Raw genomic sequence first — 14,372 nt, 5'->3', positions numbered from 1 at the left:
TCCTGCAGTCCTTCTTCCTCCATTTGGGAGATAGGGAGTTATGTAACTAGACAATGGAGACACCTGGTTTTATAAGTGCCATCACTTTCATGGGTCCCTCTCGAGCACCGTAATGATATATGATAGAATAGGTCACATGCAAATACATCACTAATGGGTCCCTCTCGAGCACCATAATGATATATGATAGAATAGGTCACATACAAATACATCACAAGTTCAGGGCCAAATAAAAGATATGTTAATAGAAAGAATTTACTGATATAAATAACATTCTTCTTGCACAATATTTGGACATGTAGAAACATACAAAAACGTAAAAATATACATCTATACATCTGGATAGTTCAATGGAAGGAGGACCGACGTAGGGAAAACAGTACGAAAATCATTTATTATTAACACTTCAGACTTCATGAAAAAATAGACTAGACACCAAATGAACATAGGCAAGGAAACCAAAAAATTTCCTTACACTAAAGCTTATATATATTTCAAAGTGTCAAACAATCAGGAATGGACTTATGAAAAAATAGAAAGAAAAAAAAACTTTGGTAATACGACTGGGGTGTGGATGATGGGGAGAGAAGTCCCTTCCTTCTCTCCCCAATACCCAGTCTGCCCAACCTACCCACTTGATAGCCTGTACTACCCTACCCTATATAACTATTCTACCTACCCCTAAAAGTCTTCCCTTTTCTTTTTACATCTTAATATTTTTTCTTTTGATACACCACCCCAAATTTCATCTGATAATCTTAACCTTTTCTGCCTTACCATACGCTTAAAATTCTTTGTGTATTATTTATCTTCGCAGTCTAGTATTCTACACACCCCATCCCACCCCACCCAATCTGATGCCCTAACCTTTACTCTGCCCTACCTTTCTCCCTACCCTACTCTACTACCCTCCCTCTTATGGTACCCTACCCAACCCTCCCTAATACTCTGGTATCCTACATAACTCTTGAACCCCTTTATTAATTCATATACTCTACCTACTGCTTTCATACTATACCCTGTCCTATTCAAAATACCCTTAAATTATGGTTGCCTTTTTCTTCTCATCTTTCCCCCTACCCACTCTGATACCATACCCTATTATCCTAGCCCAACAAACTACCCTCCCTTATGTTGATATCCTAGTTAACACTTGGTATCCTACCCGTATCCTCCCCTGCCCTACTAACCTTTCTCATACCCCACCCCCCCCTCCCCTAATAAAATACTCTCAAAGTTTTTATATTCTAGCCTGTCCTAACCACATAGCCCTCTCATGTAAAATACTGTAGTGTACCCTATCCACTTTTTCTCTCCCTCACCCTACCTTACCCTCATGTCATCTCTACCCTTCCTTATTCCCTACACTACCCTTCCCTTCTCTACACTCTACCCTTCTTATAACCTATCCTACCCTACCCTACCCTACCCTCTTATTCCCTACCCTAGTACTCCATAACCTTAGCCTACCTTCCCAGAGACTAGACTTTTAACATTTATTAATAAGATTTACATAGAGGTAGAGAAGAAAAAAAATCCTTTGGAAATGTTGGCTTGACTAGGTAATCATAATATGTATAAACAAGCAATGGAATATAATTAATGTAAAAACTGTACAAAGCGGGTATGTGTGTGTATTAAGATGCTAATAAATAACAATTTTTTTCTATTATTTCATTATTTTTTCTATTTATCTCTCCGAGTTGTATAAAAGAAAAAGGTAAGAGATTAATTACCTTTCTAGAGCACACAAACACTAGGTCAGTTTTCACCAGTATGAGCGGACTAACTTTGGCTTGAGTCACAGCACCATATAGCGGGGGGTAACGGGGGAGGGGGTGTCGGGTCAGATTCTGTGTGTGGCCTCAAATATAATATAGGAACCATTTTCTTTATCACCCCACTGGCACATTACCCACTCAGTTCCCTGTTTACAGGCAGGAATCAATTTTAGAGTATTACATCTGTATTCAGAAACTTTAATACTATGAAATCCAGCAACTCTAGTAATTTCATAGGTCAGCTAGATTCTTCAATATGTTATGTATATTCCATAGCATTTTCATGTTATGAGGTCCTTCCAGTCATATATAAAGAAACAACACTGTAACACTTTGGTATTTGAAGCCTGCCTGTATCAGCGGAACAGTGGGGGACTGTACTTCCCGCCCTTCTTCACTAGCAGAGAAGGAGGGGGCATGGGGCAGCAGCAATGAGGAGGCACACCACAGCACGCCATATTGTAAGTGGCATGGGAGGCTTCATAGCACCTCTTAGCAATTTATTTTGCATATGACATCTGAATATCCTCCTGTATGATACTGAAACAGCTTGAATCGGTAACATATGAGAAGACATTGAGGTGTAATGTGAGGAATAAATTGTACAGGAAGGGTATTATGAAACTCCAGAAGTCACGTATAATAAGACCCGGAGCACCAGAACAGCCAGCACAGCACATCCCGGCTAAAGCAACAGCCCCTGAGCCACACCCATGTACAGTTATGGGTGGAAGGCTAAAGCAGCAGCCCCTGAGCCACACCCATGTACGGATATGGGTGGAAGAGGTTGAATAGCACGGCGAAGAGTGTACACGCAGCGTACACCCCAAGTGCCACCCACCATAACAGCTGCTCGTGTAGCCGCTGCTCGAAGTTTTTAAGGACGACCAGCCCAAGTGTGAGCCCTGCCAGTGCCCCCGTCAGGTGCGCCACATAGGAGACGGGTAACCCCACCGTCTCGTGTGCATACCGGTCATAGATGGCAACCCCTACATCAACGCTTGCTGTGGGCGGGAGGAAAAATTTTAGTATAAGAGGAAGAGACCAGCTTAATAATTTTGCAATCATCATCCTGACCAGTTTTTCCCCACCAAAGAATGCGGTGAGGTAGGGTCCAGAAAGCATGGAAAGAGAAAAGAGGGGAGGAGGAATCAACATGTCTTGAGAAATAAGCTACATGCCTAGTGAAACATGAGACAGTCACACCACACATTGGGTGCGCATAAAAGTTCAAAGGGTGTCAGACCTGTACCATTTACTCCATACTTAATTCATCCAACCAACTTGATACCCTGTCATTTCCCTAGCCTCTTCAACTTCCACACCCTGTGTTTTTATATACTGTACTTGTATTCATTAGCCATAAGCAATTGTCCAACCACATATTTCTTGCCTTACCACACACCACCACCCAATTTACATTCAGTCTATCAGACCACATCATCTGTGCATAAATTCTTCATTCTTGCTTGTCAGGCTAGTAGTCAGCATGACTTTCCTTACGGTACTTCATATCTTCCATGAAATTACGTTATTTCTTATCATATCTAGTCAGGACACTTCACACAATTTTTACTGCCGTTACATTACCAAAGATATTTCTTTCTCAAGTGACATGACACATCCTTATGCTGATGTGGGCACTAACGTGCCTTCATGTAATTTTCAAGCAGTCTTTACGCTCAGAACTCAATTTAGTATAAAGGTCTTTATACTATGTACCAGCAACTTTCTTTCCTTGTGCCACTACAGTACAGTCCACTTTCTTTGCATATTTGTCTTTCATTCTCCAGCAGATCACACACAATCGCTTTCCCATTCAACATCTATCTCTTTACTATTATCTGTACAATGTCTACTTTCAGAGCACGACATTTAGATATCCAAAAAACTGCGCCAGTCACCAATGCTCCAGTTCATTACCAGCAAGCAACACAGTATCATCTGTATACATAACAGGTGCTAGACAGCCTCCTGACCTACCTACATGAAGACAGCCTCCAAAGTAAGTCATCATTATTAATTACCTCTGACATTATGCAATTAATTCTACAGCAACCTATTAAAAATATGCCTTAGAGAGAGAGAGAGAGAGAGAGAGAGAGAATACTCCTACTGTATATCAAGTTCCCAACCAACCAGATCAGCTTACCGACAAAAAATACGCCGATAAGCCTGAGGATCCCAAACTGCATATTGTTATAGTTGATGAGGACGTTGGCGAGATGAGCAGCTAGGAGTGCATACACTCCCCCCGACGCACCCACCAAATACACGTCGGCATCGAAGACCGACGTGCCAAGGGAGCCCGCTAAGACCCCTGCTAAATACACGGTGCCTATCCTTGCTGACCCGTGGACCATCTCGAGAGGGAGACCCACCAGCAGTTGCACCAGCAAGTTGAAGGCTAAGTGAACCCATCTGAAAGTGCAAGAGATTTCAGCACACTGGCGGCCATCTGCCTAACTCAAGTTTATGAATTTCCGCATTAATGCATCTACTGTATACCTATCTACTTTCAGAGCGTTAAAATGTGCTAGTGATTTTTGTAATCACAAAGCTAATTCCCTGCGCAAACAATAGTCATCATAAATCTAAACCCAATTTCCTCGTACTGTGTACAGAAATGGGAATACATAAAAGAACCACCAGATATAATAACAAAACAGACCATGTGCTTACCCCGCGTGAAGGAAGGCGTAGAAAATAAATCTCCAAATATGATGTCGTTTGTCTGGTCTGTATATGAAGGGTGAATCGACGGCCACGGGACCCGCCACGTTCATTTCCCCTGTCATGATGATGTAGTAAGCGAACACGCCCAACTGTGAAGGCAAAATATACGTTAATATAAAGGGTAACAACAATAACAATAATAATAAGACTGTGAGGTGAGGTGTGTGTGTGTGTGTGTGTGTGTGTGTGTGTGTGTGTGTGTGTGTGTGTGTGTGTGTGTGTGTGAGCAGTTTCTACACAAGTGATACTCTAACGCGATGAACAGCCAGGATCATTTTTACACACACACACACACACACACACACACACACACACACACACACACACACACACAGTAATATAAAGTACCACGACGTGCGAACCCCACAATATAGACGCAATAGCACTGCATTAAAACCCTTTGCCCCCACAACTCTTACTGTAAACACGCACAACAGGTCTGAGAGAGAGAGAGAGAGGGGGGGGGGTGGATGGGTGTGGTAGGGATAGGTGGGGGGGGGATAGGCAGACAAGAGCGGGAATGGTGGTGGTGGTGGTGGTGGTGAGGGGGATTGTAGACAGGCAGAGGGATGAAGGGGTATGAGACGGGTGGGTAAACAAGAGTGGATACAGACAGACAGAGATGGGTGGGTAGGTATTGACACAGACGGATGGGTAGGCGTAGACGGGCAGCAGACGCAAGGTAGGTGTACGCAGAGGAGTGGGTGGAGGACAGGAAAAAGTAGGCGGGGACAGGAGTGGCTGCAACTGGGGGGGGAGGGAGGCAGAGAAATGGGTGCGCTGACAATTGTGGGCAAGACAGAGTAGAAACAAGCAGTGGAATGCGCAGGGTAGGCGAAGAAAAATAGAGGTGGGCGGGGTATGGGTGACGTGAGGGGGAAGCAGAGGACAACGGGATGAAAGGACAAAAATGGGTGAGGCAGGGTAGAAAAATGGGTGGGGCAAGTGCCCGTGTGTCGCTAAGTGGTGTGGGCAGGGCTGAAGGGTGAGAGTGGGCGAGTTAGGGTAAGGGGGGAAAAGGGGATGGGATGGGGTGGGCAGACAAGAGTGGGCGAGTTACAGCAAAGGGCAACACAGACGGAGGAGGAAGATTTCGAGGTAGGGGAGGGGAGGAAAGGGGGCGGCCGGCATTCTTGACTGACCCCCGATGGCGCCAAGACACCAGGAACTGTACATATAAAACTTCCCGAGCCTGAGATGTGTAGAAGACTGGTTACTTATACTTCTACCATCACTCCTACAATTACTACACATTTCATCTTTGAATAATATCGAATACGTGAAAAAATACGACCAAGCAAAATGGTATTTAATAATGGACTTGTAAGGAGGCTTTGTCGTAAAAAGTGTCTAGGATGCTTTATATATACAGGCCTGGGTGATGTCATGCACACAGGGGGGCGCCGTGCCAAGTCCCTCGCCACACCACTACATCACACAACTCGACCCCATTTTTAAACGCCTTCAAACTCCTCAGACTCGCTCAAAATCCACCCATAATACCGGGCACGGTGTCGAACAGGCACAGGAACAAGTCCCGTAGAAATCCGTGCACATTTCCCCCGTCTACGCTACAAAACACGTGCATTGGACAGAAATAAACATGCATGCAGTTGGAGGCCGCGGCAAACCCCAGAGGGCCTATGTGACGGGGCACAGATTCGCATCCTGGCCTTCCCCAGCTCCGCCCTGACCCATAGCGACCCCTACACCCGCCCACTCCCACCCAGCTCAAAAATAATTGGGCAAAACACGGGCGGAAGTTGAGGTGGCCGGGAGGGTGAATATTGGGGTACGTACGTCTGGCATCTCCACCCGGGGACCATAGTTACTAACCCTCAACGAGTCTAGGGTACAGTCGGGGCATAAAGTTCGCATATAGTCTTTTCACTTTAACTTGGCCTAAAATTGTCATCTATCTAAGCTCTCAATCCTCACTGCTTACTTATAACCAGAGATTAACAGGGGCATGACGCTAATCATGAAGTGCTACGGAAAGAATGTAGAGCCGGACCATTATTTTACCAGACGAAATGGATTATATCCGCCCAGTTGGGGAAAAAAAAAAAAAATACGCTGTTTCAATTCCCTGATTCTCACTTCTCTTTGATGGGTAATATAAAAAAAACTGAGAAGTTTGGCAAGTTTCTTTACCTATAGATACAAAAGTTAGCCTAAAAATTCACCTCTTCTCACCTTCCTCTGGCATTCCTAAGCTGAGAGGCCTTGTGTGTGTCTCATACAAATAGCTTATATTTCATAACCAATCTAAAATTGTTTATCAAAGACACTTGTCATGAACCTTTGTAAATATGAACCCTGGCACCCACCGTCCCCCCAGCCAGTGTCGCTAAACATGCACTTTTAAGATTCTAAGCGTCGCTAAGCTCGCAGACCTCGCTCAGTAAATGCAAAAACTGCTTGAATAGTGCCAAAAATAACATCTCTTAACATACGTGACTAAATGAATCTGTAGCTTCAAAACTGCTAACGTTGCTGCAGACTCGCTGAACTTGTTACAAATCCGCTACCCTGGCACCTTTCCCGTCGTCTGGCCACAAGATCGTCTAAACTGCCCTACAGGGGATGGGGAAAGGAGGGGGGGTACCATGAACTCCCTTCCTTTTCTTCTCATGCCCCTTGCCTTCCTCCTGATACCCTCTCCATCTAACTCTTCCATCCGTTTTACCAAACTGCTTTCCCCTCTCCCCCATACCATCTCCTTATACTTCTCTCCTTCCCATCCCCTTAAACTCAACCCCCCTCCTTCCCATCCTCTTTTTAACCTCTTCCACTGATCACCCCTATTCCCCCACCACAGAATACTCATCACCCGTCGTGATTTTATTTATTTATTTATTTGTGCGTGTGGTGGACAGACAGATCCGCCCTGACAGCGAGACGGTCAAGTCGATAAACGAGTGTAGACTGATATGCAGACGACGCAAATGGACACATGGGTAGTAAAGTACGCACACACACACACACACACACACACACACACACACACACACACACACACACACACACACACAAGCTAAACTCAAAATTCCACATAAAAGACCAGACCTATGGTTTAATCCTAAAAAAGGCAGAGATTAAACCATAAACACCAAGAGGGTAATTCATGGCAGAGTTTTCGGCAATTTCCACTCTTCTCTCAGACTACATGCAACTATCGAATTTACAAGCCAGGTTCCTATTTCAGTTCTTCAGCCCTTCTTATGGGAGCTGCACAGTCTATGGCGGGTGAACGAAAGCAAGAAAGCGAACATTTTTGGCAAACCTTGTCCTCCCACTGACGATCGATTTGGCACAGAGTTGAAGACTGCCCAGTGGCGTGGTTTGTGGAGGCTGTCACTGTACCAGCTTGAACTCCGAACGGCTTTTCTTGTTTTTATTTTACTTATTTCTGAATTCATCATGGCTCCCACGGGTAGTCTTATTCAGTTAAAAATAAGACCAGTGGTGTGAGGAGGTGAGAGGGAGGGAAAGGACACATAGGAAAGGAGGGAGGAGATATGAGGAAGAAGAGGACAGATAGGATGGAAAGATAATGGAAAACGAGGGAGAGGACGGACAGAGAGGGAGCAGAGGACGGGCAGGGAGGGAGGAAAGGAGATGGGGGGGAAAGAGAAGGAACATTAAGGGAAGGAAGGCACGGGAGAGGAGGGGGTAGGGGGAAAAGTAAGGAGAAGAGATGTAGGGGGACGCGTAGAGGAGAAGGGATGGGACGATGTATGGACGGGTATGGCAGTGAGGTATAGAGGGAGATGGGAAAACACACACACACACACACACACACACACACACACACACGTTCACCCACTATATACAACTTCATCACCAATTACGATATCAGCGGTACGGTTTGGGCGGAATGTCGTGAGCGCCGAATTCGCGGTCGTGATGCCAGATTAAACTCATTCCGATGATGTGTTTTTCTGGTCGATTCTTGATGCTTCTAGGTAATTTCGTTCAGTTCAGGAGAGACTTTTGGAACGAGATGAGTTAGATAATGCCCTCCACAACTCCTGCACAACGAAAAATCTACCCCGAAGTAGGAAAAAAAAAAAAACTTGCAAGTAGCCATAACCCAAGATTTTCCGTCATCGGTTTGAATGGGCTCACTCCCTCAATCAGGTGACATTTTTCATTTTACACCAACAATTTTTCCATGCTTACGTTTTTTTCCTTTGTTGGACAATGCTGGCAGGTAATTGTCGGCGAAATTTTTACTGTGATACAAAGTTGTATTTCGGACCCTGGGCACCTGCAAGCGCGTTCCGTATTTATGCTTTCGTATACCGGTATCCCTTCACAGCAGTAGTGGCTCTGGGGCGTGGAAAATTAACCTGTGCACATAAGGGATCCGAAGTGTTAAAGCCAGAGTCAAGCCCGGTCGAATATTAGCTGGCAGGATCTCATTAGTTTCTGAACTGATGAACCGATATTGCAAAAGCGATACTGAATTATTACTGATCAGGTTAGCAAGATATCTTTAAATCGTGACACCAGTAATTTCTCTAGGGTTTCCAATTAAGATTCAAACCTGCTTGATTTTGAGTGATCTAATGTTCCAAGCTAATAAGGCGAGATTCAAACGAGCCTGGGTGTTGCGGATTACAGAGATGGTCATTTTAGGCCCCGAACTGATGTAAGAATGATTAGGTTAACCTGCAATATCAGCGGAGGGACAGGGGGGTAGGAAATGGTAGTGAATGTACAGTAATCCTTAAGTGGAAATGACACGGAACACAATGCAGAGAAGATGGTGAAAATGGCAAAATGGGGAAGAGAGAAGAGCACCGGTGGAAGGCTGGAAAGGTGGGAGCCAGTGGACAAGGCGTTAACTAGAGCAGGTGGAGGTGGTGAAGTGGCGCGGGGTGTCGTGGTGGTGGTGTGGCTGGTACAGACACTCACTCAGTTCCGCATCGCCACTACCTTTCACTTCACGCAACACACAAATGAACCTCGAGGTGAAAAACGTAAGAGAAAACAAGAAGAGGAGAAAAGAACCCGAAGGTAAAAGAGAAAACATGAACGAAAGAAATAATGGCAGTGATACAGAAAGAAGAAAACGCGAAAGTAAAAGAGAAAAGCGCGAAAGAAAAATGAAAGAAATGATAGAAAAACGATAAATATAATTTGTTATTACCTCCTTCAGTCCGAAGTACAGTATTTCTTCTGTAGCAAATATAATCAGACAGACAGAAATAAATAAACAATAGCATCTGACGATGATGCCAAGTTAACCCTTACAGTCAATCGCGTCTTTTATTACCACTGGGCGCTTACCAGTGAAGTGCTTTACTAATACGGCTGATAATGTACGTGTGTGTGTGTGTGTGTGTGTGTGTGTGTGTGTGTGTGTGTGTGTGTGTGTGTGTGTGTGTGTGTGTGTGCGCGCGCGCGTGCGTGTGCGTGCGTGTGTCTCTCTCTCAGTACCCCTCAAGCGTTGACTGTGACACGCGTATACGCCACCTGGGGGGCGCTGGGGCAATGGGGGGGGGGGATATCGTGTGTTGGGGAGGGGAAGGGGTGTTAAGGTCTGGCGTGTGTCTGCTGCGTCTGCCACCTGACACACACACACACACACACACACACACACACACACAGATTGACCTGGCGTCGTAGGGTTTCTCTGTGCAATAAGATCGTAAAGCGTCAAGTACAGTATAATACAACAGCTCAACCAATACCTTACTGTGAAACTTTTATTGTTTCTCTCTCTCTCTCTCTCTCTCTCACGTGCCTCCACTCATCTCACACAGGCTCAGGTCGCCCGGTTTTAATCCCACAGTTTATCTCTCCCCCTTCATCTCTTTATTTTTCCTCTTCAAATAATCTCAGTTCTCTCCCTATTTCCCTCTACCTTGTACTTCACCTCTTTTCTACCTCCTTTCTTCCTTTTCCGCTCTCCTTCCTTCTAACTCTTCTTCTCTCTCCGGTTCTTCACACTTCCTTTCTCTCACATTCCCCTCCCTCCTTCACAGCTGTACCCTTCTCTCCCTTCTTCCTTCCTCCCCCTCCTTATTTCTCTCGCCTCCTCCATTCCTTCTTCCCTCCTCTCTTTCGTCCTCTCCCCCTCCCCCAGTGCCTAATCCCCAATCATGAGCCTCAGGAATGGTTAGGTTGGGGCACCAGATGGACATATAACCCCCCCCCCTCTCTCTCTCTCTCATCTACCTACCAAACGTCTTGCGTTTCTCCCTACTAGTATACAGTAGTTTCATTTTCCCTATGGCTACCTACCAAACGCCGTATTTCCCCTCCTACCTACCAACTCCCCACCCACCCCCACCTACCTAGCACCCTGGCATTCTCTCCACCAACCAACCTACCACATTTCAAATCTATCCCCACCTGCCTGGTCGTGTCTCACCTGCGTACCTACCTACCTATCGCGTACCACCTGACGCACACAGGTACTCAAACGTCCCGGCGCAGCCCAGGTAGGCAGACAGACGGGCAGGAAGGCAGGCATGGCGGGAGAGAGAGGGATAAGCCCAAATGAGGGATTACAGCTTACTACCCGTGTTTACATTCAGTGTGGTGTGCGTTACGTTATATTATGACTCTCCTCACAACACAATACGGTTAAATTGTTCTTATCTTTACCGCGGCTAAACTTACCTTACCTTACCGCAATTTCATGACCAGTTCTTTACATGTAAAAATAAGAAGTCATTATCAGCCATTTCTTTACATATAAAAATAAAAAGTCATTATCCTGCCACAGATTTACACACACACACACACACACACACACACACTCTCTACAATCACCAAATAAAAAAAATAACTTGTCTTAATTTCCGTGTGGGTAAGGGAGTGAGCAGCGAAGGTAAACACAACTAGCCCTATTTTGCGCTGGGTGTGGAGAGGAGATGGAGGTGAGGATGTGAAGGCCGGACGTGGCGGAGGAAGGAAGAGAGGGAGGGAGGGAGGGAGGGGAAGAGGGGTGGGAGGTAGGGAAAAAGGGGGTAAAGGGATGGAGGGAGGGAGGGAAAAAGGGGGTAAAGGGATGGAGGGAGGGAGGCAGGGATTACAGAGTGTAAGACTGAAGCACATAGTACATGGAGGAAGAGTACACAAATGGAGAGAGAGAGAGAGAGAGAGAGAGAGAGAGAGAGAGAGAGAGAGAGAGAGAGAGAGGAGGGTGGGCGTTACTCTAGAGCTAACTTAAAGAAGGGAGGAATTAGGGAAGAAGACTGTCACAAGATGATGTAAATGTGAAAGGGGAAGGTCAGAGCTTTATAAAACGAAGTATAAAGCAGCAGGAAAAAGAAACAGACGCATGCAAGATAAAGGATGATAAAAAAAAATAAAAAGTTCACTGCTTAATCGACATAGAAGGGAAATCACTATCGCAATATGACGTAACGTGGATAGGAAACTGGGAACACCTTCTAATCACACACACGATCAAGCTAGCGGTACACGGGAAAGAAAATATACGAGATGAAGGGTAGGAAAAGAAAAAAAAAGTTACAGCTAGCGTAACGGTGGGGGAAATTAAGGAAAATGACTAAAGTATTATATAACAGGAAATGGGGAAAAAACGTCTGCATATAACACAGTGAACGTTCAAGTTAATTATACGGGAAAGCAAACAGAACTGGTTGGAAAAAACTGTAACTTCTCGCTGACTTAAAGGATGGAAATAGAAGGACTTTAACAGAGTATGATCTATCCAATGGAGGGTGGGTAAGACTGAGGCTAGGAGAAAATAATCGAGGAAAATAAAGACGGTGTGTGTGTGTGTGTGTGTGTGTGTGTGTGTGTTGATATGGGCGTAGGCAGGAGAAGCAAGGGCGGGGACAGGGAATGAAAAGGTTCGGAGAGAGAGAGAGAGAGAGAGAGAGAGAGGTTGGAGGTCAAGGGTGGAGTGAGGGGAAAGGGAGGTTGAGGGTGAGGAGAAGGGAGGAATAGTGTAAGAGAGGGGAGAGAAAGGAAAGAAGCGAGAAGGTGCTGTGAGAGCCAAATTGAGGGAAGAAGGGGAATGAGGGATGGGATGGGATAGGTGAGAGAAAAAGAGGGTGGGAAGGAGGGATGGGGATGGAGGGAAGAGGCGTGAGGGATGGGGAAGGACAGGAGAGAGGGAAAGGAAATAGGGGAAATGGGGACACTGAAAAAAGTTGGAAGGAATGGAGGAGGGGGAAGAGGATGGGGAAGGGGAGACAAAAACTGGATGGGGAGGAAAGAAAAACTGGGAGGGGAGGGGGAGGTATTGTCCTGATAACCTGGTCACCCCTACTACCGGAAACTGTGGTGTGGGGGAGCTGAGGGGGAGGGGAGGGGAGGGGGAAGGTAGAACACTGACACTTCTTTACCCATCCGGTCATGATAAACACACACACACACACACACACACACACACACACACACACACACACACACACACGGAATCTAAAAATATGAAATAGAGAGAGAGAGAGGGAGAGAGAGAGAGAGAGGAGTTTATCAGAGCGCACGAGCGAAGGAAGAAGCCAAAAAAGTGAGAGTCGAGGGCAGGTGAGAGAAAAGGAGAGATGGAGGAAGACAGGGAGGGGGAGAGAATGAGGGAGAGAGAGAAAATGAGAGGGGAAAGGGGAGAAAGAATGAGGAGGGAGGGAGGGGGGGGGGAGAGAATAAGGTAGCATGAAATAGAGGGAGGGATAGAATCAGGGAGTGGGAGAGAATAGGAAGGAAAGGGATGGAGGAAAGAGAAAGGGGTTGATGAAAACTGAGAGGGGAGAGAGAGAGAGAGAGAGAGAGAGAGAGAGCATACAAGGCTTCTTCCCCCACTATCATGTGACCCAGTAAATCCATCTCTACCTATTAATTGATGAAATATACACTGACAGTATGGGTGCGTGGAGCTAACAAACAACGGGGCGGATTGGAGAAAGCTAGAGTTTTTTTTTTTCAATGGTTTCGGGGTGATATGGGTTAATAATAATAATAATAATATAATAATAATAATAATGGCAAAAATTAAAGAATACAAAACGGAGAGAGAGAAATTCCTGTCAGTTGTCCACAAATACCATGTACTTACTGGCCAACTGATGACGAAGAGACCAGAGAATAAATATTTGGATCCACTCAATCACGCACACGCCCCCACCCTCCTACGTCATGAGAGAGAGAGAGAGAGAGAGAGAGAGAGAGAGAGAGAAAGGTGCATTCTTCCCCTTAACTATTTATACCCAGAGAGAGAGAGAGCAGGCCATCCCATGTTTAATTTCAAAGCTTCAAAATCCCCCCTAAAAATAGCTATGATTCTATTCAGTCATGACCGCTTAGGAATGCACCTGCCTCATATATACCACAGCGGGAAAAAATAGCACCTCTATATCTTTCCATACTACGATATTTTTATTCCTTGCTTCGTTTGAACTAGAAGAAAAAAGTCCTATGTTTTTCAATAGTGACTTTATTCGTGTACGATGCTGCATAGAAAAAATAGTTTCCTTATATCTCTCAATGTCATGCTTCTTATTGTTGCTACCTTCTGTTTTTTTTCTTATTTGTTCTTTATTTAGCATCAGTTACCCTCAGAACATTAAATCTGGCAAAATCGATTTCTTTGTGCATTAATTTCTATAACATTTTGACAATACAACTCACTAAGCATTCGTAATATCAAAATAAGTAATCAGACCTCTAAACTAAAACTGACCGCTAAATTTCGTGAATCCACATTTTCATTCGTTCTGAATGTCACTTTGTAATCATCACGTTTTACACAACTTTTAAAATGCTGCAAAACTCGCACCGTAAACGCGATAACTCCCCCTAAGACTATCCATTTTCACGCATGATACAAATAATTATATGTCAACGTACTAATTGCATAAGACAATGGCA

At 45.0% G+C, this 14,372-nt stretch overlaps 1 protein-coding gene across 1 annotated transcript in view; it reads right to left on the bottom strand.

The window, feature by feature from the left end:
* Positions 1–284: 284 nt before the first annotated feature.
* The window catches only part of LOC145406460 (rhomboid-related protein 3-like), a 234,790-nt gene continuing 220,702 nt past the window's right edge, over positions 285–14,372 (bottom strand). Inside the window, exons 6-8 of the mRNA XM_080277615.1 lie at positions 4,464–4,606; positions 3,934–4,202; positions 285–2,785 (exon numbers count right to left, since the gene is read on the bottom strand). Of these exons, the coding sequence (XP_080133741.1) occupies positions 2,517–2,785; positions 3,934–4,202; positions 4,464–4,606 (681 nt within the window). The 3' untranslated portion in view covers positions 285–2,516. The remainder of the gene's footprint in view (positions 2,786–3,933; positions 4,203–4,463; positions 4,607–14,372) is intronic.

The sequence above is a fragment of the Coenobita brevimanus genome, chromosome 70 (assembly GCF_032717465.1).
Source record: "Coenobita brevimanus isolate Jiangsu-jjx chromosome 70, ASM3271746v2, whole genome shotgun sequence".
In the NCBI taxonomy this organism is placed as follows: domain Eukaryota; kingdom Metazoa; phylum Arthropoda; class Malacostraca; order Decapoda; family Coenobitidae; genus Coenobita; species Coenobita brevimanus.
The sequence above is the reverse complement of the archived record's forward strand: the minus strand, read 5'-3'. Positions and strand labels throughout refer to the sequence as shown.